Source organism: Aulostomus chinensis, chromosome 10 (genome assembly GCF_037954235.1).
Source record: "Aulostomus chinensis isolate RoL2024-O1b breed Wild chromosome 10, RoL_Achi_v1.0, whole genome shotgun sequence".
Lineage (NCBI taxonomy): Eukaryota > Metazoa > Chordata > Actinopteri > Syngnathiformes > Aulostomidae > Aulostomus > Aulostomus chinensis.
In genome coordinates, this window is record NC_141329.1 from 18,232,883 (window position 1) to 18,249,280 (window position 16,398).

A 16,398-nucleotide genomic window follows, 5' to 3' on the forward strand; every position below is an offset into this window, starting at 1 on the left:
CAGTGTTTAAAGAATTCAGGATACTATGACATAGCTTGCCTGTGTCATACCAGTTAACTAAAACATGTAGCACAGTGGCCTAGAAAAACAGGATGTGCAAAATTTTAAAAAGAAATGATGTTAATGAAAACGTTCTGCTGCATTGTCAGACACTAACTGACACATATAAACCAGAAGCATATACAAAGAAAGTATGCACTATTACAGATAGCTTATTTGTGTAACCTTTTCTTTTCCCACAATCTCCAGTACCCAGCCAGCCTCCTCAAAATGTGCGAGCCATTTCCGTAACATCTGATGAGGCAGTAATCACATGGGCTGAACCTCCCAGACTGACACTGCATGGCGTATTGAAGGGATATCGCGTGGTGTTTTGGGCTGTCTTCCCGGATGGAGGTGTGGTTCCCATCGTTTCACTCTCAATTTACTAACAGGTGTGAACAGTGCATTGTCTGAATATCTCTCTGGTTCTTTGTTTCTTAGAGTGGGGTGAAATGCAGAATATCACCACTACCAAGGAGCAAGTAGAGCTCAGAGGCTTGGAGAAGTTCACCAACTACAGCATCCAGGTGCTGGCCTACACTCAGGCTGGTGATGGAGTCCGCAGTAATGTCCTGTACATTCAGACCCGCGAAGACTGTGAGTCCACATTTTAGTAAATCTTCATACACAGATCAGTGAAATGATGAATTATTCTGATATGTCTTTTGGATTCATCACATCATCTAGGCAGGTCTAAGGTTTTTTTTTGTTGTTTTTTTTTTCTTTCATGGTTTAGGCTGCAGAGTGGGAGGCACAGTACCAGGGGGGCTAGAGGGGGTCTTTGTAAGGCTGAGGTTGCTGATTAAAACCTCTTTGTGCTCTGATGTGCCATTACCAGTGCTAATGAGAATTAAGAAGCCAAAAAAGTGCATGTCTGTGTGGTTAAGGAGCCTAAGGGTGTCGATCTGTGCATGTGAAAGTGTTTGGGAAACACACACACACACACACACACACACACACACACGCACACTAAGCGTGTGTTTGTATGTGTACATTTCTCAGCTTTAGTGTGCTTGTATGGGTGCATGTGTGTATATGTGCACTGTTGTTTGTGTGCAAGTCTACTGCCGCACACCAGCGCAAGGAGAGAGATTAATTCTTTGTGGCTTAGAGAGAATTAATTTTGCGCTTACACTGGTGGGCTGTGGATTACATCCGTATCCGCCTCTCCCCTCTCTGTCTCTCTCCCTGGGGCCAGGCAAAGGAGGAGGCAGGCGTCTGGAGAAGGAAAAAAAAGGGGGGGGGGTTTAAGAAGTGTCATTTCAGAAAAGGCCTTTATTCTCTCTCTTTCACAACAGTACATCTCAATTTTATGAGTTAGCCTTGCCGCAGTACCTCTTCAGATATGTGTATTGTTAGTGTTTGAGTGTGAGTGCGTGTGTGTGTGTGTGTGTGTATTTTTCCGGGGCAAGCTGAGTGTCTCCTTTTCCCTGATGCATGTTGACACTGTGTCCAGGGGCAACCTCTTCACATACGTTCAACATTATCTGTCTCTCTGTCTCACCCTTCCCTTTGCCCTCAGTTCTCCTTCAAGCATATGGAAAAGTGTTACTTGTGGAATTGTGCAAACGGCCATTTCTCAGCTGCATCACTCTACTTCTGTATCATAGACACACAAAGACAGTGAGGAAGAAAGTGATTCACTTCATTTTAATTTTTCTTTTCAATGGCCACCACATCATTAAGAATTGCATTTTATCCTTTTGAATATGTTCAGCACAATTATTTGATGTTTAATATTAAATGTAATTGCATGCGATCTGACTCTCACAAGACCTCTAACCTTGAATGTCTTTGTATCATATTTGTGTGGTCATCAACAACAAAGCTCCCTTTGTGACCCTGAGACTTGAAAAACTGGCATGCTCGGCATGGGGCAAGTGGGGTTTTTTTGTGAATAAGGCCGTCTTTTTTTGGCGGTACAACACAAAAAGAGTCATCCTTCTTGTGTGGTGAAAAGGGAAAAAGGTAGAAGAAAGAAAAGACATTGACACATTTCAGTCAAAGTTGTTTTTCTTTGAGTATTAGGCCCATGAAAGTTATTCACTTGACGGCCATGTTTCTGTGGCATCAGCCTCAGGATGGGAAGCTAAATGACTGCATAATGTTGTACTGCTGTATTGCAGGCTGAAACTTGTGAACATAGGCAATCTGCAAAATTACTAAGGCTGTGACTATTCACTTTTTCCTTCTTACAAAAAAATAATACAACACCTTCTTAACACCTTCTGCCTTCTTAAAATAATTGCCAAAGTCATTTTTTCAAGTTTATCAGAAAACACAAAAAACTGGTGACAAAACATCATAAGGAATTCCCATCCATCCATTTTCGAACACTTATCCTGTTAAGGGTCGGCTGGGGGGGGCTAGCTAGAGGCGTGGTTCATCCTGGATGGGTCGCCAGTCCATCGCAGGGCCAACACATAGAGACAGACAACCATTCACACTCACAGTCACACCTACAGTCAATTTAGAGTATCAATCAGCCTCGTCCCCAGTTGCATGTCTTTGGACTGTGGGAGGAAGCCGGAGTACCAGAGTGAACCCACGCAGACACAGGGAGAACACGGAGACTCCACACAGAAAGATCCTGTGCGCGATGATATGGAAGCTTTACATTCTCCTGAACCTCTCTCTCTCTATCGCTGAATAATGGTAATTTTAAAAAAGTGACAATTTTTGAACCACGGTTTATAATGAAAGGCAAAGAAACATACTGTTAATAGCCATATTACAGCAAACACAAATCTAGTAGTCTCCGATAGCGAGTAGTGTGAGGTTTTGGTTCTGACTGAAATAAATTAAGGGTTATCTCAAGTTTAATCACATTTATTTGGCGATGTGGGGCTGTTTTTGGTTCTGACTGCAGCTAGCATACTTGACCACCCGCCATCGTAGCAGGGCCTTGCCACACAGTCGCAAACAACCTGCAAGCAGATGGTGTGCCTCCAAAATCTCAATGTGTTATCCACATTAAAATTATACACGACAGAAGAAGGTTGATGTACGCAACAAAAGAGAGGTAGTGCAAAAATAATATTTTTCAGTTTCAGTTATTCAGTTTTTTGGTCTGATAATGTCAGATAGTTTAAAAAAAATGACCAAACCGATCTATTCACAGAGTAGTGAAAAACCCAAAGGTATTAAATTTACCATAATAGCAGAAAAGAAAGAGGAATAAAGACAGGACACCTTTCAGGATCTATAACCTTGAAAGTTGCATAGTGGATTGTTCTGATTGTTTCTTTGAAAACATGCATCAGTTTGTGTTGCAAGAGACGGATTGTAATGATACCTTCATGCTAGCCAGCTACCCAATCATTTAATGTCTAATAAAGAGCATGAGCCAAGAGCCTAATGGTACACTTAGATCTTTTTTGGTGCTTGTGGTCTGCTCACTTAATACCAACAACACATGATAACATCTTACTGGCAATTTTCATTCACCCTTAAAGCTAGTAATTAGGCTTACTGTACATAAAGAGAAACCCAGCTGATTTAAATTTTTACTCTGCCCTCTATTTCTCTCTTTTATGATTCAGATCCTGGACCCCCAGCTGGCATCAAAGCTGTCCCCTCCTCTGCCAGTAGTGTTGTGGTGTCCTGGTTACCCCCTCACAAACCAAATGGAATCATCCGCAAATACACTATCTACTGCTCCAGCCCTGGGTCCGGACAACCAGTAAGTTTCAAGAGGGGTGCAATGAGTTTTTGGAAGTGCATGAATGGTGTTTGGAACATGGCTGAAGGAGACACATAGATTAACACCTGTATCATACAGTTGATATGATGCAAAGATGAAGCAAATTTAAATTGATTATTATGTCCATTTATTTGTTTCTTTGTGCATGTGTGTGTGTGCATGTGTGTGTGTGTGTGTATGGTCTTTTGCTGCAGTCTCAACAAGAGGTGTGTGTGGTGTGTGTGTGTCTGTGTGTGTGCGTATGTGTGTGTGAAATAAGCTCTCCTCATACCGCAGTGTGTGTGCGTGCGAGCTCACCCTCCAGCCTTATTTGCATATCTGCGTCTCATCACGTTGCCAGGACAACCTCATCTGTTCATCAACAGGGCAGAAAACAAGCCGACAGCAAACACACACTTGCACTTACATGCAGACACACAAGCTCATATGAATATAAACACACTCTCATAAATATATCACACATAGCCCATATACGGCAGATGCATGTATTTATGCAACTCATGTTTTTATGAAAGGGTGAATTCAAGAAACAAGAAATGTATTCTACATGCACACACAAACACAAATATCTATCTATCTATCTATCTATCTATCTATCTATCTATCTATCTATCTATCTATCTATCTATCTATCCTCAGTCTCTTCCTCTTTCTGAAGCCCCCATGCAGAGTTCAGGATGATTACTATGTAAATGAGTGCGACTGGAGAGAAGGAAGGAGGAAGGGGGGGGGTCAGACTTGCTGTGTGGGGAGTACTTTTGTTCCTCTTTTCATTATCTCACTCTATCGTTCCCTGGATCACCGCTATCTCCACGCTGAAGGAATATTGTAATATCCATAACAGCAACACACACTTAGTCATCCCTCCCTCCATCTCTTTTCCCTGCCATCCATCCATCCATTCATCCATTCATCCAGTGGTGAGTTTATCATCAGATGTACAGAAAGAGAGAGGAGAGGAAGATATACATCTGAGTTGCAGATAGTAGATGTAAAACAGTGGGGGACTTGATGGAAGGAAAGCTAGGAGTGGACCCACAGATGGCAGACAGGGTTGGGAAAATGAAGAGAGGGATGAAGAGTGATCGCAGGGGGAGACATGAAGGATTGCACAGTGGGGTGAAGTATAGAGAAAAACACTGAGAGGTTGGACAAGAGGAATGGATGATGAACAGGGAACACGAGGAAGTAATAAAAAGCCCAGTGGATTCTTCCATGACGGCCTGTACTCATAAATGTGAAAAACAACATGAATACTGGAATCTATTTTCTCAGAGTAAACTGTTCAATGGAAAAAAACAACCCAGCAGGCTCGGAAACGGTTTCCACAAGCTTTTGCTGACCCCTTCAACTGTTTGACTGTCAGATACATATTTGGTCAGAGCCTTAAAGGCTGATGTGGTTGTGTTCAATTCTGTGAAAACTGCTGGACAGACACCTGTAAAAATCTCTATTTGTTTAGACTTGCTTCTGTGTAACTTTTCTATTTGCTGTCTATTTCTGCTGTGATTGTGTTTTATGTCTATATTCATGTTTTCCTATTGCCTCTGTGAAGCACTTTGTGACATCTGCTCTTGAAAAGTGCCATATAAATACATTTACTTTCCTACTTTCTTACTTACCTCAGATGGTGACAGTGAGTCTGTGTTTTTGTCTGTGTTGAAATATCTGAGAAGTAGAGTTTTAATTGAATGACAGGGGAATAAGTGACTACTTTAACAATGACCTGTTAAAAAAAGAGGGTTGTATTATGTGTCAAATTTAGTCTTGTGGTCTTTGCACATCGGGGACATGATGAATGAGGGACATGAAAATTAGTAACATTTGCAAATGCATCAAAACAATTAAACCTGCAGTTCACACTCTTTTGGTCAAGTCAGAAATGTTCACACAACAGAAAAGTAACAAATTACGATGGTCTTCTTCTCCTCCTTGTTTGATAAGCAACAAAAATTAAGATTTTGCATACAGAGGGGAGACATACTTTTTCCCATGCAAAAATATTTAATGTGTAAAGACCCTCAGGTTTAGGGTTTAAATTAGGTTTCAGCAATAAATGGCAAGATTGTGTGTGTGCGCATGTGTGTGCGTGCGTGTGTGTGTGTGTGTGTGTGAGTGTGTGTTTGTGTGCGTGTGTGTGTTTGTGTGCAAGAAACATTCATACGTCTAGACAGCAGACACATGGCTGGATTAAACACACTGCAATTACACATCTGCCTCCAGGTCATGTATGCCACTGTGTGTGTGTGTGTGTGTGTGTGTGTGTGTGTTATCTGCATCAGTTTATTCATACAAGTGTGTATTTGTGTTTGCTTGTGTGTGTGTGTGTCTTCTCTTCTCTCCTTACCTCGCCTCTCTGTCATGCTGTTACCCGCTATAGATAGGCCTCATTAGCGTATGACTGTTCATGATATCTCTGACTGACTCATTTATCCATCCCCCATTGTCTTCCTCTGTCTCAAATCTTTGCCCCCCCCCCACCCCCAGGAAAGCTGAGGAGGAGAAGGGCCCTCCCATCCTGTCCCTCCTCCACCAGCAACCCCCCCGTCCTCTACCCCTTCAGTGTCATGCAGTGTTCTGCTTGCTTGTTTCAGAACCTATGTACCTTTCACCCGATCCCCCTCTCTGTTCCCACCACTGATTGCAGGAGCGACCACAGGGCTTAGGTCACATTAAAATGATGTTCACTGAGTCCTTCACATTACTTCTGCTTCTCTACTAAAGAGTGACAAAATGATCTTGAGTTTGGCATCTCCCAGATTTTCTCTAATGCTCAGTGTATTTATACTTGAGTGTTTGTTTTTAAGGGGTGGCACCGTGGTGCAGTGGTTAGCACTGTCGCCTCACAGCAAGAGGGTTCTGGGTTTGAGCCCCGGCTTGCGTACGGGATCTTTCTGTGTGGAGTCTCCATGTTCTCTTTGTGCCTGCGTGGGTTCTCTCTGGGTACTCTGGCTTCCTCCCACAGTCCAAAGACATCAAGAGGGGACGAGGCTGATTGATACTCTAAATTGACTGTAGGTGTGACTGTGAGTGTGAATGGTTGGCTGTCTCTATGTGTTGGCCCTGTGATGGACTGGCGACCTGTCCAGGGTGAACCCCGACTCTCGCCCGAAAGCTGCTGAGATAGGCTCCAGCCCCCCCGCGACCCTAAACAGTATAAGCGGAAGAAAATGGATGGATGGATGGATGGATGAAAACTTATGGAAGTTCAAGGAGATACAAGAACTCTTAACTTCTGAGCTTTCACCACCACCCAGGAGGTCATGTGTTTGTTTGACTTTAAGCACAATGGTGCAAAAATGTGGTTGATTTACACCAGAGTTGGTGGAGGGTTGTAATATCGGCCAAGGGAGCACCCATTTTATTTTTTGGTATATCAGTCAAAGAGACACCTGATGGCAACAAGAAATTTCATGTTTTGTTTTTTACAATGTGATACACTCCTAATGGGCTGACCAGATTTGAATCAAATTTTGGATGAAACTTCTTAAGAACTTTTCTCTCTTGCACCACCTAGTGGACAGAGGAAGTGATTTTTACACCACAATGCACTCACTAGCCTGCTCCCTCATGCAAATTCCAAATATTATCAGGTTTCATCTCCCTCTCGCTCTATGGTGTGGAACAGACACACTGTGATGTGTGCAAGGCTGCAACGGCCCACTCGTCACTACTTGGAGTTCCAATTAGGGCCCGAGCATGAAAGTGTATATAAGAATTTTTGTGTTTCAGGAAAAAAATTGGGGTTTTTTTGTGTTACAGAATTTTACCTCAGAGAGTTAGTGTTTCTTTTGTATGGGGGTTACTTTTTTTTAACACACGATCAGTTTATCTGAAACTAGTATTTGAAATTCAAAATAGTAGTCAAATGAAATGCAGCAAATATTTCCGCATGTTGGCCCATTTCAAAGTGGGGACCTGTTGATATGGGCACACATGCCATGTGCACCTCTACCATTTAGCCATTGGTTTAAAAGTGAAAGATGTGTCTCTTGCATCTGTGGCTCTATACAATGTTACATGATATGCAAGCTGCTCAGCTCTGCAGTAAAAACACATTTCCAATGTTGATCCTCACACATTCACACCTTCCTGTCATCTTTCGACTCTCCTCAGCTTCCCAGCGAATATGAAGCAAATCCAGAGCTTCTGTTCTACCGAATCACCCACCTCAACCACCGTCAGCAGTACCTTATCTGGGCTGCAGCTGTCACCACTGCAGGTCGGGGTAACTTCAGTGAGAAGGTCACTGTGGAACCAGCTGCCAAGGGTGAGTCCCACAATATGAAAGAGGATGTTGCTGAGAGATGTGGGTTTAGGGCTATTTGTTAATTTTTGGATCAATCTGGGAGGTGAAAACCAGGATGAACTTGGATGAATTTTTTGACTGTGGACATTAAAGTTACTTATAGTGCTTTAACAGTATTCCAATGACTGTTTTTCAACCCCTTGCCCTAAGAAATTAACAGATTTTTACCTTGACACATCAAGTTATTCGGTTCTACAAACACGTAATTAATGCTTACTGTTATCAATTGGATTTATTGTCTTCTCCATTTGTTTTCTGATTAATTGATTGTTCTGTCTCTCGACAGTACCATGGATGTTTTGATTGATAGTTCTTGGTACTCTGGCATTTCTCCGAAAATACATGATATGACCACAATTAACATAGAATGGTGGGCGATTTTTCTGTAAGGATTTTTTTGTATGGAGGACACATGAATTCCCTGCTTCAGTGTCCTATGGTGCGCATTGGTTATTGTCATTAAAATTCAGTATCATGGCGCATGTATCAGAGGTAGAGTAGCTGTCTAGTTCTTTTATAGGTTGGGAGGTTGTTGATAACTCCAAACACCAGAAATTGCAGTGGAAGACATTTATGTCTGGTCAAAAACACTGCATTTTACATTCACCTTACTTTCTTTTGTTGCTACACCTAACCCGATCATAACTTTGACACATTATAAGATAATGTTTCCTTTTAATAAATGTAAAAAAAAAAGAAAAAGGAAATTACAAGAACCAGAAAGAGATTTTGCATGTCCATTGCAAAAGGAATCCTAAGTGATTTTCCAATAGAATTGTTATCGTGGTGCTTTTTTCAACAGATGTGCTTTGATGAGGGGGTGGTTATTATCATGGCCATGCCATGTATTACCATGAGATCAGGTTCTTTTTTCACTTTCTCTTTATTTCTTTTCTACAAATGCATATTCTCCAACCTCCCTCCCTTCTGTATGTGTGTCACTTGTTTTTGTTTCACGCTGCAGATCAAGGTCCGCTATTGACTTCTCAGTTCAGAGGGCACCAGATAAACTGCCCATGGAAATGATAAGCTGGGGTGCACACGTTAAGACAGCAGGTGTAGAGGAAATGACATGACAGGAGCAGACCCAACAAATACCACATGACAACGGAGAGGCAGAGACGTGAGGAGGGCAGTTAAATCAATAGGCAGTGGATTAAAAGGCAGGGAAAAAAAACAGAGTACGAATGAATGAAGTGCACTTTCCACCATGTTATTCTTTTCTGTATCTATTCATTTATTTGACTGCTGGGTGCAAAGGTTTGCAACTCTGTGTGTGTGTGTGTGTGTGTGTGTGTGTGTGTGTGTGTGTGTGTGTGTGTGTGTGAGAGAGTGCATGCGTGTGTGTGTGCTTGTATGGGTGGGTGCGTCAGCTGATCGGTAGCTGTAAAAAGCAGTGTCCCCCAGGCTTGCCCACTCAATACTTCATTCAACCTTAACATAAGTGCACTAGAGCACTAGCATTAAGATGCCAGCTTAAGAAAGAGCAGAGACAGAGCGAGGGATGAGGAGAGCAGTGTTATGTGCCTGAATGGATGGATATTGTTCTCATATCCTCTCTGTCTTATGTACTCATTCATTCACTGTTCTTTGCTGGACAATGTCATGTTAAACACACACTTATTTGCCACTAGCTGTGAATCACAGGAAGTGCTTTTCACATTCCCTTTGAGTAAATCCTGTTTATTGACAGAATCCCAAATGGACAACAAATCAGGGTATGCATGGCACATCAACCATCACTATCTGTATTGATTCAAGGCATTTTCAAACCTCCACAGCATCTGAGTATTGAAATTGAAAACCGGTTATAGGACAATGGAAAGAGAAATGTTTAGTAGACATTAATTAGCACTTTTTTTAATTCTTCTACCATAAGCTCATGCTTTATATCAAATTTTTCACTTATTTTTTTTTTATTTATATTTTCAAATATTCCACCAGCCCCAGCTAAGATCCTGTCGTTTGGGGGTACAGTGACAACTCCATGGATGAAGGAGGTACGACTGCCATGTAGCTCAGTAGGAGAACCGACCCCAACTATTAAATGGACCAAAGACAGGTGAGAATTTACCATTGATTTAATCAAAGTTTATTTAAAATTAAAGCTGCTAAATGAATCAAAATTTGATTGAAATTGCAGTATGGCCTACTGCAGGACGGTGGAATATTTGTTAAAGTCTAAATGTGTTTCAAAATATTATTTTAGATATAATATTGCCTACACATCTTATTCTACTGACCCAGCTTCAATGAAAATGAGAATAATGGTGTAAAAAGAATTACATTCCCTCTGATATTCCATTCAAATCATATCGCAATTGCAATATCAGTGGAAATTTCAAATCGGGAATTTTTCCAAAATTTACTAAAATGCAACTTATGTGTGGTCTCAAAACGTAGATTAGTTCATGTAAAATCGCCTCATGATACCAAACATAAGAGATCTGTGACTAAAAACCTGTGTTTTTCAGATTATTTGCTTGAATGATAGCAAGAATGACTTATGACAAACGGACACCACTAGGGTTTTATCAATGATGCACATCATCAGAAATGATGCACATCTCCAATTATAGTATAACAAAGTGCTAGACTTACAGGTCGGTCTGTATCTTCTTTAAAGCCTTCATCTGATGATTCTTTTTCTCTTTCCTTTAGTGAGGACACAGCCATCCCCGTGTCTCTAGATGGACAGCGCCTGATTTTGGCCAATGGCACATTGGTGCTGCGTTCTGTCAAAGCTGAAGACTCTGGTTACTACACTTGCACGGCCACAAACACACTGGGCTTTGACACCATCATAGTCAATCTGTTAGTGCAAGGTAGGAAAATGACAATAATAACAGCAGAATGAGAAAACCTGGTAAAATCATGTGATTAAAGTATTTTTTTAAGTTTACTGCAAGTATTCTGTAAACTCTAGATTTTAGAATTAAATCATTACTACAGGTCTTGCTATGTGAATAATTATATATGTATATGTGTGTGTGTGTGTGTGTGTGTGTGTGTGTGTGTGTGTGTGTGTGTGTGTGTGTGTGTGTGTGTGTGTGTGTGTGTGTGTGTGTGATCCTCAGTCCCTCCAGATCAGCCTCGTCTAACTGTCTCCACCACCTCCACCTCCTCTATCACTCTGGCCTGGATACCAGGGGACAATGGTGGCAGCTCCATTAGAGGTATTATATTTTTCTTTTTTAAAAATGGGTGTTTAACAGTTTCCACCACATTTATATGTATCTCCTCAGAATTAGTTGTATAAAGGCAGTTGCGGTCCTGTCCTCTTGACCTCTGTCTGTGTTTTCTTTCCCTTTTGCTGATCTATTAAACATCATGGTTTAATGTTTACTATAACTATATGTCAGCTTGATCGTCTGAATTCTTGTAACCATTCTGTCCATATATTTCTATTTATAAATAAATAGCCATGAAACTCATTGAAACACAAGGTAGAATATAATTTAACACTGTAACTATTAAGTATTTTCTGCACAATCATGAGCATGGAAGGATGCAATAAAAACTTTGAGAACCTATGATGAATTTCTTATTCCTCCGTATTCAGATAATTTATACAGTGTCTAGAACATCAACGGACCTTATCTATTTATTCCGTTTTCAAATCTGTACAATGTCAGTCCTGATGAAGTACCTCATCAAGCATCTATTCTACATTACTGCAGTGACATCTGTAGCCTACCTCTTTTCAGATAAAACATGAAAGACAGCCAGTTTTGGGGCATTTATGAAACAATAAACATTTAAATGAAGGCAAGGAAAAAAAATGAGTATTTTTTTTTTCATTTTTAATCTATTCTGTTCTTGTATTTTGCTGTACTGTTCCCACTGTTCATCTGTTCTGTTCTGCTGTGTTCTCTTCTCTTCTGTGACAGACTGAGGGTGACTGTAAAACTCATAAACAAACAGTACAGGACATGTTAACCCCTCTAATATTTTGGAAATTATGGTACCATCTGTTGGAGAAAAGAGAAAGGGAAAATAGATGATACATAGAGTATACAGCAACGTAGGGAGACATTCGCATATAGATAATTACAAACAGATAGAAGGAAAGACGGAGGATTAGATGCAAAGTATCTTTGAGCAGGAGGGAGTTGGCTCTGGAAGGCAGCTGATTATAAAAACAGTCACCATATTGCAAACGCTCATTTGCATAGATGCTCAGTCAGCGCCATCCCAGTCTCTGGGTTTGGTGGTAACTAATGGCGGCATAGAAGTGACAGTCCTTCAATCTGAGCCTATTTGGGTTTAAAAGCAACAGTCTGACACTGCCATCTAGTGGGCAGTAGAGGCAACAGATTAATGCAAGACCAGTAATGTGGTTTCAAAAAAGGGACTGTTATCCTGTGATGAAAGATGATAATTCTTGTGTGATGAGGAGACATTGTCAGAACTCATGCATCTTTCGAGAACAAAACAGTCAGTTTATAATGTAGTTTCAGGAGGAGATTTTTTAGGATAAGGGTTAGTGTTTGACATGGTTGGAGGCAATGTCCAGGATGTTAATTTAAGTTAATTCATTGTCTGTTGAAGCCATAATACCCAAACTAGGATACGTGTAAGAGCAGCTACATCAGAAAGAATGGCAAAAAAAATTGCCAAAACTTGCAAGGTTTTTCCGACCCCCATTCTGTAATGACCTGCTGCTACACTTCTCCTGATTGGTTCACAGTCCAAACGCCCCTAATAGGGCTGTGAGGGTGTGTCTCAGTGTGTACACCTTCTCCAGGGTTATAGCAAAGGGGTAAACTGCACAGGGGGTACAGAACTTGTTCTAAACTAATCAAAATCCTACTCTGTGTGCAGGTTTCGTGCTGCAGTACTCTGTAGACAACACAGAGGAATGGAAAGATGTGTTCATCAGTTCCAGTGAGCGCTCCTTTAAACTGGACAACCTTCGCTGTGGCACCTGGTACAAAGTCAAACTAGCTGCAAAGAACAGTGTTGGAGCGGGACGCATCAGCGAGATCATCGAGGCGAAGACCCACGGGCGAGGTGAGAAGCCTTCTGAAGTAGATGAAGCAATAGAAAGAAATAGATGAAAGTATAAAATCACCTGCAGTCATCGTTAAACTGGACTGGAGTACATAATTGGGAATTATGCACTTTCTAAATGGCAATATTGATGCACTAAATCTAATTACAAAAAGGGGCACCTATAATAGCGCAGTGGGATGCACTCAGCAGTGAAACTCTGAATCAATAGCATTCATTCAACAATAACAGAAACATCAGAGCCCATTAAAAGCTGCATTAAAATCCTTCATCTTTGACCCGGCATATTGACACGGAACAAACTATTGAAATCGCAGATGCAAAATGGCTCCTAAAAGATCAAACTAAACCAGCATGTGGGGTATTATTTATACTCATAAAAGCTTCTTTTCATCTCCAATGTTTAACTGAAAAAAAACAATAACATCACATTTTTTTAACCAGTGATTAGGTGATGTTATAAAAGATTTAATTGTCTGTCGCTGATTAAGATTTAAGGGTATGAAATTTTTTTTTTTAATTTTGATTTTCACCATTTGTCTCATTTGTAGAGCAAAGCTGAATCAATTATATTTGTCGCTGTAAGACATAACGCTAAAAGATCTGTTGTCTTGACTTCCCTCAATCAAAGTTCTAGTTTACCCAGCACACTCTGAGAACAGGCAATGGTCTTTCTTCTTTTTACAGAGCCGTTATTCAACAAGGATCAACCTGTCTTCACCCACATTAACTCCAGCCACGCCCGCCTTAACCTCCAGGGCTGGGCTAGCGGTGGCTGCCCTATCAGTGTTGTCACACTGGAGTTTAGACCAAAAGGTGAGTTACGCTTAGTTTGATTAATGTAAAAAACAAATGTTGCATCTTTATGAGAAAATACTGAACATTGTTTTTGTGTCTGTCATAGGTACATGGACATGGCAGAGTGTGCGAACCAATGCCACCACGGATGTGTTCCTGGCAGAGCTGCGTGAGGCCACCTGGTACGAACTGAAGATGAAAGCCTGTAACAGTGCCGGTTGTGGTAACCAGAGCTCCCAATTTGCAACGCTGGATTATGATGGCAGTAAGTTGAGGACTCAAAAGATTCTCTGGAGACTTAAAATTTAGATTAAAATTAAAAGCGAAGCATCTAAAACCTGCTCTTTACATCCAGGTACTATTCCTCCAATAAAATCTCCTTTGGAAAAAAACGATGACGTCAAGAAGCTGTTTTCTATTGGCTGTCCTGTGATCTTGGTCACTCTGGGTGTTGCACTCCTCTTCATCATTCGCAAGAAACGTAAAGAGAAGAGACTGAAGAGGCTGAGAGGTGAGAGAGAGAGAAAGAAAAAGAGAAAGAAGTAAATAGACAGGAGAAAGCGGTTGGAATGAACTGGCAATAAGAACAAAGCAGCCTTCTCAAGCAGATGCTGACTTCAAAGAGATTTTTGAATGACATCTCTAGAGTTACTTTAAAAGATTTATTTGGCTGTCAGGGAAATAGTAATCCCTTGTATTCGCTTCCTTCCTCTAGATGCCAAAAGCCTGGCAGAGATGCTGATCAGGTGAGATGACTATTACAAATCAGTCTGAAACATTATTTTGTAAAATGACAAATACTCATCTGGTAATACCTCAATATTACTGAATGTTTGTGTGTGTCTCTGGAGTAGTAAAAACAACCGCAGCTTTGACACCCCTGTGAAGGGGCCGCCTCAGGGCCCACGGTTGCACATTGACATCCCCAGGGTGCAGCTGCTAATTGAAGACAAGGAGGGCATCAAGCAAATCGGTGAGAGAGAGAGAGAGAGAGAGAGAGAGAGCAATTTATTGTGCTTATGTCCACATTTGTGTCTGTTGATCGGTGTTTGAATGAATTATGCCAATTTTTATTGAAAATTGGAAACTATGGATACACACTGTCTGATTTCTTTGCTGATATCGAATAGGATTTTACAACTAACCTGGGCAATAGCTGTTATTTTTTTAAGTCCATTCTCTCTGTATGTCAAGTTTAGATGATATTTACATTTTTTTAATATACTGAAAAAAGTTAACATTGTTTTTCAAACTTACAATTTAAAAAAGGCCATATATTATATAATAATAAAGAATTATATATAATTGCGTTGTTTTCTCACCAGAATGACCAAAGACTGCTGATAAAAATGACATGCAGGGGCTATCGTTTCTGAAACATTCATTCTCTCTCTGCTAGGTGAGGACAAAGCCACCATACCTGTGACAGACACAGAGTTCAATCAAACTGGGAACCCTCAAAGCTTCTGCACCGGTGTGTCTGTCCACCATCCTGCTCTCATCCAGAATACTGGCCCCTTGATTGACATGTCAGACATTAGACCAGGAACCAGTAAGTGTTCTCTCTCCTTGCTCAACATTTTCTGAGTGAATGCTAATTGACATGTTATTGTTATGAAAGCTCCTGCAAATGTCTTTCCCATAATGTGTTCACACACAGTATGGTGTTTTTTTTTCTATTTTCTGTTCAAATCTAATATGGCTCAGATTGAAGCAACAAGGCTGTTTGTTGTTTTTTTTTTTTTTTATTTTCCTGTAAATTAAAATCATCATCATCATCATCAACATCTTCTCAACTTTGTACGTAAGTATATCGGTCTTATCGCTTCCTCCATTTCCCACTAGACCCAGTGTCAAGGAAGAGTGTCAAATCCGCCCACAGTATCAGGAACCGCTACTCCAGTCAGTGGACTCTGACCAAGTGTCAGGCCTCTACACCAGCCCGCACTCTCACATCAGACTGGCGCACAGTTGGCTCTCAGCATGGCATCACTGTCACAGAGAGTGACAGCTACAGTGCAAGCCTTTCACAGGACACAGGTTGGCACAAGGGTGAAATAACACTTACAGCCATTGACTTGCATATATAATAAGTGCAAGGCTAAAAGAGCTTGATTTGCTTTTCTTTCTGCCTTAGATAAGGGTCGCAACAGCATGGTGTCAACAGAGAGTGCCTCTTCCACTTACGAGGAGCTGGCAAGAGCATATGAGCATGCCAAGCTGGAGGAACACCTACAGCACGCCAAATTTGAGATTACAGAGTGTTTTATCTCTGACAGCTCATCTGACCAGATGACTACAGGTACCAATGACAATGCAGACAGCATGACTTCAATGAGCACGCCATCAGAGCCCGGTATCTGCCGTTTCACTGCCTCGCCACCCAAACCCCAGGACTATGACCGTGGCAAGAATGTAGCTGTGCCCATTCCACACCGCGCCAAAAGTAAGTAGCTGCTACAAGATGTTATTTTTGAAACAAATTATAAAATGTATATATTTCAAACATATTGAATTGAATGTTATCCCTCCA

General features: G+C 41.0%; 1 protein-coding gene across 3 annotated transcripts in view; it reads left to right on the forward strand.

The window, feature by feature from the left end:
* Window positions 1–16,398, forward strand: part of dscaml1 (Down syndrome cell adhesion molecule like 1) — a 103,007-nt gene that overhangs the window by 83,807 nt on the left and 2,802 nt on the right. For 2 of the 3 annotated variants that reach the window (XM_086216226.1, XM_086216228.1), the window contains 16 exons: window positions 250–396; window positions 484–639; window positions 3,585–3,724; window positions 7,862–8,015; window positions 9,999–10,116; window positions 10,716–10,879; window positions 11,132–11,230; window positions 12,879–13,067; window positions 13,755–13,883; window positions 13,972–14,130; window positions 14,221–14,376; window positions 14,581–14,611; window positions 14,717–14,838; window positions 15,265–15,417; window positions 15,711–15,905; window positions 16,003–16,311. In XM_086216226.1, coding sequence (XP_086072352.1) covers window positions 250–396; window positions 484–639; window positions 3,585–3,724; window positions 7,862–8,015; window positions 9,999–10,116; window positions 10,716–10,879; window positions 11,132–11,230; window positions 12,879–13,067; window positions 13,755–13,883; window positions 13,972–14,130; window positions 14,221–14,376; window positions 14,581–14,611; window positions 14,717–14,838; window positions 15,265–15,417; window positions 15,711–15,905; window positions 16,003–16,311 — 2,421 coding nt within the window. The remainder of the gene's footprint in view (window positions 1–249; window positions 397–483; window positions 640–3,584; window positions 3,725–7,861; window positions 8,016–9,998; window positions 10,117–10,715; window positions 10,880–11,131; window positions 11,231–12,878; window positions 13,068–13,754; window positions 13,884–13,971; window positions 14,131–14,220; window positions 14,377–14,580; window positions 14,612–14,716; window positions 14,839–15,264; window positions 15,418–15,710; window positions 15,906–16,002; window positions 16,312–16,398) is intronic. The other variant, XM_086216227.1, reaches the window with a different exon arrangement.